The sequence below is a fragment of the Phyllostomus hastatus genome, unplaced genomic scaffold (assembly GCF_019186645.2).
Source record: "Phyllostomus hastatus isolate PE091 unplaced genomic scaffold, TTU_PhHast_1.1 phas_contig_34, whole genome shotgun sequence".
NCBI lineage: Eukaryota > Metazoa > Chordata > Mammalia > Chiroptera > Phyllostomidae > Phyllostomus > Phyllostomus hastatus.
Window position 1 is genome coordinate 46,863,867 of NW_025333857.1, and position 14,627 is coordinate 46,878,493.

The window sequence follows — 14,627 nt, forward strand, 5'->3', positions numbered from 1 at the left end:
TACAGTCAGTGGCCTTTCTAATAGTGAATGTGATTCAAACCCCCACAGGATGAGTCCAAACTCCTGCGGTGGCATCAGAGTTCCAGTGGAATGTCTTGTCCGGCAGCCTTCTCTCCGGCTTGGTTGAGAGGGTTGAGTGCGGGCCGCGGGGTGCCTCTCCTCCCTGTGCCTCTTTTCTGACCAACAGAAGCAGAAAGAGGGACAGAGGAGAACTGAGGACTCAAGCGAGGGCTGTGCTCCCCTGCTTGGCAGCCAAGACCAGCTCGCCCATCATCCAGATGGTGCCACTGAGGCCCGAGGGGCGCAGGGAGTGGAGAGGCTGTGAGACTCTGTGCTCTTCTTGGTTCTTCCCAAAGAGCAGTCCCCACCCAGCATGCAACCTGCAGAGCCCTCCCTCACTTGGAGGTCCTCCTCCTGCCCCACACCTTCCTGGCGGCCTCCTTCACCTCCTTGTTCCTCAGGCTGTAGATGACAGGGTTCAGCATGGGCGTGACCACGGCGTAGAGGACTGTGAAGACCTCATCAGAGACTTGGGCCTCCTTGCTCTTGGGTTTCATGTATGTGAAGATGACAGTGCCGTAGAAAAGCAGCACCACAGCCAGGTGCGCCGAGCAGGTGGAGAAGGCCTTGCGGCGCCCGGCAGCCGAGGGCACCCTCAGGATGGTGGCCAGGATGAGCGTGTACGACAGGCAGATGAATGTCAGGGGCACAGGCAGCAGCAGGATGGAGCCCACCAGCAGGAAGTCCTCGCTGATGGATGTGTCGCCACACGCCAGCTTCAGCACTGCCAGGATCTCACAGGTGAAGTGACTGACCATGTGCTGGCCACAGAAGGGCAGCTTCATGGCGATGACTGTCTCAGACACTGACTTGAAGAGACAGAGGGCCCAGGCGGCTCCTGCCAGCAACAAGCAGAGCCGGCGGCTCATGAGCACCGGGTACCTGAGTGGCCGGCAAATGGCCAGGTAGCGGTCGTAGGCCATGATGGCGAGCAGCAGACACTCTGTGGAGCCTGTGGCCAGGCTCAGACACATCTGGATGGCACAGCCAATAAAGGAGATGGTTTTCCAGGCTGACAGGAGGTGGACCAGCATCAAAGGCACAAAGGTGGACGTGTAGCAGATGTCCAGGATGGAGAGGTTGCCCAGGAAGAAGTACATCGGCGTGTGCAGGCGGACGTCCAGCACGCTCACTGCTATGATGGCTGTGTTGCCCAGCAGAGTCACCAGGTACATGGCCAAACACAGAGGGAAGAGCAGGCGCTCTATGGCTGGGTAGCCAGAAAATCCTTTCAGAACGAACTCAGAGGCCTCTGTCCTGTTGACCAGCTCCATACTGCGGGGTTCTGGAGACACACAGCTGGGACGGGGGAAAAGAGGATGCGGCTGGTGAGGAGCCCACAGAGCCTCTTTTGGGAGGAGGCATGCTGCTGGGGTCTTTTCCAGCCCTGACACACTGTCTCCTGTGACTTTGGGCAATCCCCGTACCTCTAGGCTGCAATTTATCAATGTGAGAAATGATTTAAATTGGTGTTTCCCTAAGAGAGAGTTAATGGACACGTTAGTAAGCAAACATAAATCAAACTGAGGCAGCACTGGATTAATCAAAAGTAAACAAAGCGCTTTCCTGCAGGCCTTCTCAGAGCCTTTAACATGCCAGTGTGGTCTGTGACTCCCCCAGAGCAGTGGAGGACATGTAATCCCCAAACATATTCGACCCTGGATCTCCCTTTTACAGAGCACCCATTAACCGACTTTAGATAAATATCCGGTGGGGTGGATCAGAGACCCTCACATGCGCCAGAATGATCTGGACAGTTTGTTAAAACACACTGCTGGGCTCTGTCCCCAGAGTTTCTGACTTAGTCGGTGTGGGTGATGCTGCTGCAGCTGCACGAGGTGCCACACTTTGAGAACCAATGGGTTGGCTGTTCTCTGAGGGTCCTCCTGATTTAAGGATGCCTCTGGGTCATTGCTTTGCACTCTTCCCACTACGGGAATGCCCCTTGTCTTTATCCCTCAGCCTGCAGAAGTCTGACTCGTCTCTTCAGGTTAGCTCTGGTCTCCATGCATCAAACATACCTTGTGCCTCACATTGGAGGGGCTGCTGGCCTCTGAGCCTGTCAGTGGGCTTGTCCAGCTGTCCCCCATGGGGCCGGCTTCATCAGCTACTGTGTGTGAATTGATCTTCATCGTGCCCTTTTGAGCTGAAATTTGATGGATGGACCTCTTAACCCAGCCCCAAGCCTACTTTCTCTGGGTCTGACCCTGAGCTGCTTTGACCTCATAAATTCCTAGGGCATCGGCATGAAATGCACCCTGAGAGGTCAACTCGTTGGATCTCCCGTTGTGCAGGGGGGAAACTGAGGTCACAAAGTGGGTCCCTGGAAAAGTGAATGTAGCATCCAGCCCTCCCAATGCTGTGCCACCTACCCCACGCACGGGGCACATGTTTGTTTCTGTCAAGCCCCAAATGCTGGTGGTTTCTTTACTGCACTAGATGGATGCCCAGGCCTTTCTCTGATGCCCTCCCTAGAATCTTCTCACCAGCTAAGGAGCACGATGCAATCTTTCCTTAGTGTTTCAGGTACTTGGCATGGTATCAATAAACCCATGAGACAAGCCTGGGTCTGGGTTGAGCACCAATTCCTGTCAATGATTCCTTTGCACGAGATGATTTATTTCTATTAGTCCTCCCATGTTGATTCTTAATAGAATCAAGAAGTGATTTCATTTGAGCTTCTACCACATGCCAGATGTGGCTGAATATAAAACATTCCAGATAGAAACCCCTTCCAATTCCCTTGCCTTGCCCTGTCCTGCTTCTGTTTGCATGCGCCTAGTGACAGGAAGCCCATTACTCCCATAGACATGCTTTTATGCAGGGTCCAGAGCTCTGGGCTCTACTTTGGGGTAAAGGGCAGCTTCTGCAGTAAGGAGTTCTGACCTAGCTCTGGGACTTCAGATAGAAGGTCTTGCCTCAGCTTGCTCATGCGGAGAGACATTGTGGCATCAAGGGAGTAGGATTTTTGAGCTCCCTCCAAGACTCACCCGGGGAAACACTGAGGGTTCCTGGAGAGGCACCCCCATTTAGCAGAGTGTCAAGAGCAGCAGGCACTGTGGCCAGCTTGAGGGGAGGTACAGAGGTGGTGCTGCACTGTCCTGCAGCCCTGTGACTAGGTCAGGCCACAGCCTCCTCTTTATATTGTTTCACAAGCTATAATTTACCCCCTAAAGTTACTGGCAATCATCTGCAGTCATTGGCTATCTGTTAGAAAACACACACACTCACATAGGGTCATCACATATGCACCCACCTACAAGCATATATGCAAACACCCGTTTGGCACACATATGCTCATGTGTGTACATGAACAGTCATCCACAGGAGTACATGTGCATATGTAGCAGGCACTCTCATTCTTGCTCACTCCTAAATGTACCACATATGCACACACACTCAACACACACACACACACACACACACACACACACACACACACCCAAACCAGGGCAGACCCTTGGACCTGTGGCCAGGGTGTCAGAGGACTGGCAGGACTACTTCTGCCCAGGAGGAGGTTCGTGGAGACCAGGCAGGGATGGTGGAAGTGTCATTAGAGTAGCCCTGAGGGTGGGGAGCAAACTCTGCTTGGGATGAACCATGAGGACAAAGGACAAAGGAACCGCAGAACAGGGACCAGGTCACCAAACCAGCTGAATGTCTGGTCTGCTTCCCAGTGTGCGTGCGGAGGACCTGAGCCTCCCTGCCCTACCTCCCCTCCTTCAGCTGGGGAGCGGGGCCTGTGGGAAAAGGGGAGCGGAAAGGACCTGGCCGTGGAGCTCTGGGCTCAAAGCACGCCAGGGAGCTTTGTCCTCAGGGTCCACAGTATCCATTTTGTCTTCACTCTTTTCCTGGCCACAGAAAAGTCCGTTTCAGTGCCACCAACCCCCCTGCAGCCTGTCTTTATCCTCTCCTGGGCCACCTCTCGGGCCACCGGGCCACCGTGAGCACTCTCTCCTTGGAGCCCCACAGGCCTGTGTCTGCACCTCTAGCACTGGTGCTCACCTCCCCCCCTTACTTCCTGCCTGTTGCCCACCCCTGCCAGCCCACTGTGATGCCACTGCCCTCTTCTCCTCACCCAGGTTCTGAAGGCCAAGTTGAAGCTCCTGGCCTGGCCACGGCCAACTTCTTCCTGTCTTGTGATTTCCTGGAGCTAAGACAAACTGAGAGTGAGCAGACTGCCAAATATGAGCTGTTCCTAGTCTAGATGACACCACGGAGCTGGGAGGGGTCTTACAGATCAGCAAGGCCACCCCCTTGTTATCCAGGACACAGACACTCAGAGAGGGGAAGGGGCTTGCCCAGCGTGACACAGTGAGTTAGAGGGGGAAGCCAAGGCTCTAGTAATTCCCTGGGCTCCCGCCTCCCAGCCTAAGTCCCCACGTTTTCACTTACCTTTAGGCTCTTCCAGATGCATATCCCAGGCTCCCGGAGAGGTGTTTCAGAGGGTGTGAGACCAGGGAGCTTCTGTGGCTGGAGCTGGGGGAACACAGGTCAAACGCAGGCCCAAACCCTAGAGGGAGTTTCATGCTGACCCAGCTCTCCAAACTGAGAAAACGCACCTAGACTTTTGTAGAATTCAGTGAAGAGTTTGCAACTTGATAGAATTAAGTGGAACTTTTAGACTTTGGTGGGATTAGACAAAGTGCTTAGACTTCGGTGGGATTCTCTGAAATGTGTCAGGTTTGGCAGAATCAGGAAATTCTGTGGGGCTCGAAGCCGAATGGGGCCCCCGATAGTTTACTGTGGGTAGCCGGGGACTCCCCGGCCTAGGCAGCTTCCAGCTCCATCTTGGATGAGAGCCTCCCAGGGAGCAGGCAAAACGACAGAGGCAACTTTCAAAGCTTCTTGTTTGCCTAGGGACTGCTCAATCCCCACAGCGATTCAGAGGGAGAGGGGAAGTGCACACAACTTAGAAACTTTGGGGTGCTTCAGGGATGATGTCCCAAAGACCCAATTACACAGAGTCTACTTAGAAACCTTAATTGGTGTGAAGAAGTTGGAGGAAGTGGCTCCGGGCCAGGGATCCACCCTCACAGGTCAGTCCCCAGACAGTGCTAGCCCCGGAATGTTTACGAATGAATACATGAATGGATAGATGAACAATTAATGAATGCATGAGCAATTCTCAGCGAGTAAATGTAAAAATAAATGAGAGAGTGAAGAGATGATGGGCAGAGTTGCTTTCCAGGAGAGTTAGAGGTCTTGGTTTAAATGTCATAGGATTTTCAGAAAATGAAAAATCCAGAATAAGTGTGATGGAGGAGTGAACCGGAAGGAGAGAGACAACATGTTAGGAAGTGCTATAGACCATCGTGACCAGTCCTCATTGTCCCCACAGGAAAACTGCCCTCCAGAGGCGAAGGAGCTGGCTCAGCATCACTCAGTGAGGCAGAGCACGGCTCTGGGTCCACTCTGGGACATGTTTGTCCACCCTTGAATCATACATCCCTCAGTCAGCACTCAGGTCAGTTGATGACTGGGTGCCTCTCACTCCCAGATGGCTCCTCCTCGCTGCTCTCAAAACACTCATCCATACAGTTCCTCCTGAGGTTCCTTCTGATTCTCAGAGTCCATGTGTCTGCGGGCTTAAGGGTCTTTTAATCAAATAGGGTCATTTGGATTTTGTTACTGTTGTTGGATTTTTATTTGACTATTTATTCAACTTGCCCCTCCCAGTGCCCTAAAGCAAGGTGAGTGAGATTGGGGCCTAAGTATCCTCTGGCTGTTACACCTGGGGTAGAGCCTCCACCCCTCCACCCTCGGAGAGCGGACTGGAAGGAGGAAGGGAGCCCCCAATCTCTCAGTGCACTGACCATACATTCAGCCTCTGCAGCTCAGAGTTGGAGGGGATGAGAAGTACTGGTGGGCTTCCTTGCTGCATGCTTAATGTTCCCTGTGCATCTGAGAAAAATCGTGTATCCCGCTATTATTGGGTGGACTGTTCTATAAATGTCAATTGTGTCCAGTTGGTTGGGAATAGAGTACAAAGCTTCTGTATTCTTACTCATTTTCTGTCTACGTGTTCTTCAGTTATTGAGGGAGGGGTGATGAAATGTTTGGTTATAATGATAGATTTGTGCATTTCTCCTTGCTGGTCTGTCAGTTTTTGCTTCAAGTGTTTTGATGTTCTGTTATTAGATACCTAAGCTTTGGAGATTGTTAAGTTCTCTCTCTCTCTCTTTTTAAAGATTTTATTTATTTTATTTTTAGAGAGAGGGGAAGGGAGGGAGAAAGAGAGAGAGAAACATCAATGTGTGGTTGCCTCTCATGTGGCCCCCACTGGGGACCTGGCCCGAAACCCAGGCATGTGCCCTGACTGGGAATTGAACTGGTGACACTATGGCTCGCAGCCCACGCTCAATCCACTGAGCTACACCAGCCAGGGAGATTGTTAAGTTCTCTTGATGAATTGATGTTTTTCTCGTTTTCAAATGCCCTCTTTAAACCTATTTATATTTTTCTCTCTAACATCTATTTCCTATGCTATTAATAGAGAGTTGGGTCTTTAAAGCCAAATCTGACAATCTTTGCCTTTTAATTGGGATGTTTAGATCACTTACATTTAAAATGATTATGGTTATGGTTGGGCTTAAAACTTCTGTCTTATTTGTTTTTTATTATCCTTTTAAATTTTTTCTATAATTTTTTGGATTAATTGAGAACTTTTTATGATTTTATTTTATCTTCTTTATTGACACACTAGTTACCTTTTATTTTTAGTGGTTGCTTTAACTATAACTTGTTTTGCCTTTAATTAATATTATACCACTTTGCCTACAGTGCATAAACCTGGTAACAGTGCAGCACCATTTCCCCTCTTCTGGGCTGGGAACTATTGTCATGCATTTTCATTTCATGTATGTCACACAGGGTGGGGCCAAAGGAGGTTGTGAATATGCAAAACACAGAGTTTATTCTTGTAAAGCATTATTATTTATTAATTACTTCATTATTTTCTGTATAAACATCTGTAAACCTACTTTGGCCTCACCCTGTATATTCTTCAATACATTATTACTTTTGCTTCAAATAGTCAACTATTTTATTTTCTTTTAAAAATATATTTTACTGATTATGCTGTTACAGTTGTCCCATTTTTTACCCCCTTTACTCACCTCTGGCCTGCACCCCCCTCCCACCATCATTCCCTCACCTTAGTTCACATCCATGGATTATATGTATAAGTTCTTTGGCTCCTCCATTACTTCCCATAATATTCTTAACCTCGCCCTCCCTGTTTTGTACCTACCATTTAGGCTTCTTGTTCCCTGTACCTTTCCCCCCATTCTTCCCCTCCCCCTCCCCACTGATAACCCTCCATGTAATCTCCATTTCTGTGATTCTGTTACTGTTCTAGTTGTTTGCTTACTTTGTTTTTGTTTTTGTTTTTAGGTTCGGTTGTTGATAGTGGTGAGTTTGTTGTCATTTTACTGTTCATATTGTTGATCTTCTTTTTCTTAGATAAGTCTCTTTAACATTTCATATAATAAGGACTTGGTGCTGATGAACTCCTTTAACTTGACCTTATCTGGGAAGCACTTTATCTGCCTTTCCATTCTAAATGAAAGCTTTGCTGGGTAGAGCAATTTTGGATGTAGGTCCTTGCCTTTCATGACTCGGAATACTTCTTTCCAGCCCCTTCTTGCCTGTAAGTTTTCTTTTGAGAAATCAGCTGATAGTCTTATGGGAACTCCTTTGTAGATAATTGTCTCCTTTTCTCTTGCTGCTTTTAAGATGCTTTCCTTATCTTCAGCCTTGGGTAATGTAGTAATGATATGCCTTGGTGTGTGCTTCCTTGGGTCCAACTTCTTTGGGATTCTCTGAGTTTTCTGGACTTCCTGGAAGTCTATTTCCTTTGCATTGGGGAAGTTCTCCTTCATTATTTGGTCAAATAAGTTTTTGATTTCTTGCTCTTCCTCTTCTCCTTCTGGCACCCCTATGATTTAGATGTTTTAATGTTTAAAGTTACCCTGAAGGTTCCTAAGCCTGTCATCATTTTTTTAAAAAATTCTTTCTTCATTCTGTTCTGGTTGAATGTTTATTTCTTCCTTCTGGTCCAAATTGTTTATTTGAGTCCAGGCTTCCTTTCCTTCACTGTTGGTTCCCTGTACATTTTCCTTTATTTCACTTAGCATAGCCTTCATGTTTTCATTTAATTTGCAACTATACTCAACCAATCCTGTGAGCATCCTGATTACCAGTGTTTTGAACCGTGCATCTGATAAGTTCGCTATCTTTTCATTGCTTAGTTGTATTTTTTCTGGAACTTTGATCTGTTATTTCATTTGAGCCATATTTTTTCTCTAGGTGTGTGTGTTATATAGTAAGGGGCGGAGCCTTAGGTATTTGCCAGGGCAGGACAACCATGTCACTGCATTGTGACACTGTCTGTGGGGGAGGGGTCCGACGGGGAAAGGTGCCACTTACTCAGCTCTCTGTTGGCTTTCAGTCACTTCCCCAGCTACCCACAAGCAAATTGGGCCCTTCTGGTGCTGATTCCCAGGTGCGTGGGTGTGGGTACATTCTAGGACCCTGTGGGTCTCTCCAATGAATGCTCCTGTGAGGCTGGGAGTTTCTCCTGCTGCCTCAACCCCCACAGAATTTTTCAGTCAGAGTTTTTGAGGCTTTATTTCCCCATGCTGAAGCCCTGGGTTGTTTGGTTGTCTTGCTCCTCAGTTGTTCCTCCTGGTTTATCTGCACATGAATGTGAAACCGCCTGCTTCACCAGGTGCCGCCTTGCCCAACTCTGTCCTCAGCCGCCACCTTGCCTCAAGCTCTCTCCACCCAGCTGCCCATCTCCACCCCTCCTACCCTTCTGGATGAATGTTTCTTCTTTAACTGCTTGGTTGTTGGACTCCCATACAGTTCAATTTTCTGGTAGTTTTGGTTGTTTTTTGTTTTTAAATTTGTTGTCGTCCTTCTTTTGGTTGTGTGAGGAGGCAAAGTATATCCACTTATGTCTCCATCTTGGCCAGAAGTCCCCCTTCTCGTTGCCTTTCCTTAATATGTGAGCTTTGCTTTTGACACATAGACATTTTGCTTATAGACATTTCCATATAATGATTTGTTGTTTATTAATTTTTGTATTATTTTCCAGATAAACAACTAAACCTACTTTGGCCCCACCTTAACATGGTACATAATATTCTATTGTATGAAATTACTATAAGTTATTTGACCATTTCCTGCTGTTGGACATTAGGTTATAGCCAGTATTTTTCTTTGTCACGCAAACAATGCTGCAAAGAATATCACTTTATATCACTCTTTGGCATGCACACAGATGTTTTTCTAGGATATATATCTTGATAGGGAATAGTTGGATGAAAAGTATGACTATGTACATTTTTAAAATGCAACTAAATTGCCCCCAGAAAAAGCTATCTTAATTAAAATCTCCACCAAATATACAACAGTACCCATTTTTTCGTACCCTGACTGATGCTGGATGTTGTTAGTCTTTTACATTTCATATTATGATTGATTTTTTAATAAAGCCATCTTGTTTTATTTTACATTTCTCTGATGACTAAGAACGTTAAGCAAAACTTCATATGCCAATTTTTGCTATTTAACATTTTCTTTAAAAATTGTCTCTCCATGTTTTGTGCCTGTTTTTCTACTTTTGAAAAATATTGATTTCTAAGGGTCTTGTATATACTGTCTATTATACAGTGGGCACACAGTATGTAGAGGCAAACATTTTATCACTTGGCTTTTTTGTTTGTTTATGATGTTTTTTGTTACATAGAAGTTTAATGATTCTGGACAGTCAAATTTCTTTCTTTGTTTTCCCTTTTCTTTCTTTCTTTCTTTTCCAAAATTTTAAATACATTTTCATTTCTGTATTTTCTACTAATACTTTAAAAATTTTACTCATTGTATTTGAATTTATTTATTTATTCAGTGAGTGAGTGAGGTAGGGTAAGCTTATTTACTTGCCCTAACAGAATTTATTATAAAGGAATCCTTTCTCACTAATTTGAAAATGCTATCTTTATCATATACTAATTTCTCATATATTTATGGTCTCTTTCGAGACCCACTGTTATGTTCTAAAGAAATTTTATTATCTCTTACTGTTTGCATACTCTACTTTTTTAATTACTATAGACGTATAGTGCTTTGGTATTGGCTAGGGCAAATTCCCTCTCACTAGCATTTTCCAATAATTTTCTAGCTATCCTTGTACATTTTCTTTTCTGGATAAATTTTGCAATCAGCTCGTCAAATTTCATAAAAATTCTTCTGGAATTTTGCCTTTAATTTATTGACAAATTGGGGGGCATAACTAACATCTTTATAAAATAAAATTTCCTCATCCAGAAACATGATTCATCTCTCCATTAACCCAAGTCTCCTACTCTGTCCTGATCACATAGCTCTTTCCTTTCCAATACATTAATCAAATGATTTTCATCAATATATACTTTTTCCTAATGTTGAACTTTCCTCACATATCTGGAATAAACACTTCTTCCTCATTATCTTTTATCCATGTCAACAACGCACAGGGTTGATTTGGGGGCGCCAGCTGATGGGCTCCAGCTCCTGGGTTCCACCTGGTGGGCTCCACCTGGTGGGAACCCAGCCATTCTTTCACGACCCTGGGGGTTGGGTCGGGGTGGGGGGCGAGAGTTGGAGCAGATGTGAAGCCCTGAATTCTAGGGGCTCAGGCCCACACAGATCACCATGGCAGCAGGGTGGTGATCTAAGAATCTGGTAGACACTAGTTTGTGCACCCCAGTCATGTGGCTGTCTGTCCTGCCACTTTGGACTCTCCTAGTTTCTCAGTGCTGGGGGACTATGAGAAAAGAGACCACATCTGTGTTAAAAGAATCCTATTCTCTCGGAATCTAGCAGTCTATTCACTGGTATGTCCTTTTTTATAAGCTTTATAATTATCTTTATGTCATTCTCAGTGAGGGGAAGCCCTCAAATATACTTTCATTTTAATGAATGGGGATGGATTTCCATGTCAATAATCTTAAAATCAGAAAACCATGTCCCCACTTTGGTCCAGAAAATAAGGTCTGGAGTCCTTGGTGCCAGCCCAGTTTTGGGGCACAACGGTGTTTTGGAGATCTTCCTGAAAAGTTGTAGAAGATAGAACTTGTATAAGTACAAATGAAAATACATTCTTAACAGCACTGAAAACCAGAGAAATTGACACCCTGAAAGAGGTATTCCTGAAAAATAGGGAAGCAAATGAGATTGGGTTGTTGGAGGAAATCACAACCAAAGTAAGAAAGGAATTACTGCAGCAAGGGGAATGGTTTGGGGGTGTCCTCAGTGCAGAGGCAACAGTTACGCAGACCACGATGGAGGTTAAGAAGGCAACGAGTCATCTGACTGGGTAGGGGGCTTTAATTCGCAGCAAGTGGACAGGTTCGGGGAGTGGGCATCAGAGATACGTGCCCTCACACTGAGTCAGTCATTGTCAGTGCATGAACCAGAGACTCAGAGAAGTGCCTGGAGGAATGGGGCGCTGCCGAGCCCAGATGATATCATCGCAGCAACACCCCTAGTCCTTCTGTTATAATTCCCAGAGCTAGGAAACTGAAGCTGAATCCACAGACAGGCTGATAGGGAATCTTAAAGCAGAAGAGGCACCTACCTACCAGGACAAGCAACACCAGATTGAAGAGAAACGAAACACAACAAAGAGGATAACGTTGAAGGAAGCAGTAAAGTAAGCAGAAGACGTGGAGAAAAGTGTGATATTTAATACCATCAGAGGGACAAGAGTAGGTTTTTCATCCATGGAAAAAAACCCAAACTAATGTGAAAATAAAAACCAACTAGAGATTCTGTTGATTGTTGAAATAAGAACAAACAGAAAATCCATAAAAGCCTCTGTGGATTAGCTGAGTATGAACGGACACATTTGAAGAGCAGATTATCAAGCTCGAGGGACAAGTTAAGGAATACTTCCAGTGGCACTACAAGAAAGTAAGTGGAAAGAGCCCTGACCTGTGTGGCTCAATTGGTTGGGTGTTGTCCTGCAAAGCAAAAGGTTGCCAGTTCGATCCCCGGTCAAAGGTGTGCCGGATTGTGGGTTCAGTTCCTGGTCAAGAGCACATGGGAGGGGCAACCAATCAATGTTTCTCTCTCACATCAATGTTTCTTGCCCTCTCTTTTCCCCTCCCTTTCCCTTTCTCTAAAAATAAATAAATAAAATAGAGAGGATTGGAAAGGAGGGAGAAAGAGAGGGAGAAAAACATCAATGTGTGGTTGCCCCTCGCATGCCCCCAACTGCATGGCCTGCAACCCAGGCCTGTGCCCTGACTGGGAATTGAACCAGTTACTCTTTGGTTCACAGGCTGACACTCAATCCACTGAGCCACACCAGCCAGGGCAGTTCCTCTAAATTCTTGTTAACATGTTATTTTCTGGGCTCTTTTTTTTTTAGTAGTCATCCTAATGGGTTTGAAATGGCATCTCATTGTAGTTTTGATTTGCATTTCCCTAGTGATTTGTGATATTGGGCATATTTTCATGTGCTTATGGGCATTTTTGTAGAAATGTTTATTCAAGTCCTTTGCTTCCCTCTGGATCTTCACACCTTTACCTGTTCCTCAGCCAAGGCCTGGGATCTGCAGAGTGCTGGGACCTCCAGTCCTTCAACCACAGTTATATGGGACACCCACCCTCATTCCCCATCTCCCATAGCTCCCTCCCCTGAGATTAGACCAGAGGGATGACTCATTTTTACTGGGCATGACCCCCAGATTTCCATTCCTGTGGCATTTTAGGGCCTGATGTTGAAGGCTGGTGCCCTGAGCTCTAGAGACAGGCTCCCAGGAGGCTAATTAGGCTGGGCTCATTGGACACTGCCACTGGCAGTCTTCACATGTCATCCGACAGGTTTCTTGCTGGGAGCCAAGCCCTTGGGTGTACCCTAATGTCCCAGGGTGTTTTCTTCTCCCTTACGGAGATACAGAATTGGATTATGTGACTCAGTGCCCCAGGAAGCTCCTCATTTTTGCCTCCAGAGACATAATGGTGCACCCCTGTGTGAGCTGGAGAACATGCCTGAGCGTCCTTCCTTGTCCAGAGGAAGGGACAGGGGAGTCATCCTTCTACCTTCGGGATCCTCAGAGCACACACTTCTGGTGCTTTGGACATGTTTCTTCATGCGGGATCATCCTGCGCATTGTGGGATGTTCGTCATGCCTGGTTTCTGCATGTGCAACTCTGACCCCACCTCCCCACTCACCCAGACAACCTCAGATACCCCCACATATTCTCAGAGGTTCCCTAGGAAGTCTAATCCTAAAGTCTAATGCAAAGGCACCAAGTGGGCACTCACAGCAAGAAAGTCACTGAGATTCCCAAGATGCTGAAATCATCTGATTTTTTCAGCTCTGTCTTGGCTTGTCCCCAGGACCTTGACCTTCAGTTCTCTGAACAGGACCAGTGGCGGCTGGATGCTCTAGAGGGCACTATCCAGTAGAAACACGACACAAGTCAAAAAATGCAATTGAAAATTTTCTGGTGGCTACATTAAAAAAGTTAAAGGAAACTTGTGAAATTAATCTCAACAATATATTTTATTTAACAAATATAGCAAAAATTATCATTTTAACATATAAATAAGACAAAACTTGTTAATGAGGCGCTTTACATTCTTTTGTGTACTGAGGTTTGGAACCTGGAGTCCCTATCACACACACAGAACCTCTCCACTCACCCGGGCCACCCTCCTTGTGCTCGGCAGCCGCCGGGCTAGTGGCCGCCACATGGACAGCACTTAAATGCTCTGCTCTTTCTCCTGCGCCCCCACCAAGCGCTGCCTACTTCCCACCCCCAACATTTTTGTCTGTGTGAAAATTTCTTCTTTTTGTTTTGTTTTTAAAAATATTTATTTATTTTTAGAGGAAAAAGAATAGAGAAAGAGAGGGAGAGAAACAACCATGTGTGAGAGATATATCAATTGGTTGCCTCTCACATGGCCTCAATTAGGGACCTGGCCCCACAACCCAGGCATGTGCCCTGACTGGGAAACGAACCAGTGACCCTTTGGTCTGCAGGCCGGCACTCAGTCCACTGAGCTACATCAAACAGGACTGAATATTTTCAAACACATAGAAAGAGTGGAAAAAATTGTAGCATGAATAGACATGTATATAAAACCTAGTTTCTACAATTGTTAAAGATTTGCATTATCACATATCAATTTATCTATCCAACCATCCTTTAAAAAATTATTATTGCCCAAACCATAAATATGGTGACTTTTCTTACAACAAAATTATTATTGCCTACTTTTAAGAAGACTCTTTTTTTTGATAGAGGATAGTTTGGAAAACCACTCAGGAAACTATTATCTCTTTGAACATTGTTCTACAAAAAATAACCTAATTAGGGGGCTTTCAGATTTTTAGGGCAAAAGTCCTTGAAAGGCTCTTCCCTGTTTTTCCCCATTATCCTCTCACGTCCCCCTTTCCGCACATGCGGATTCTCTCCCACTTTCCGCGGGAGGTGCGAAGCCGGTTCGATGCGTCCTTCAGCCCAGCACAGCGTCACTGTGGGCCCAGTTAGGCTTTGGGGTCCGGTAGCCC

At 46.0% G+C, this 14,627-nt stretch overlaps 1 protein-coding gene across 1 annotated transcript; it reads right to left on the bottom strand.

The window, feature by feature from the left end:
- Window positions 1-395: 395 nt before the first annotated feature.
- LOC123820234 (olfactory receptor 13J1-like) lies at window positions 396-1,334 on the bottom strand. Its single transcript, XM_045840976.1, has one exon. It carries the CDS (start codon window positions 1,332-1,334, stop codon window positions 396-398), a length of 939 nt encoding a protein of 312 aa, XP_045696932.1.
- Window positions 1,335-14,627: the final 13,293 nt, after the last annotated feature.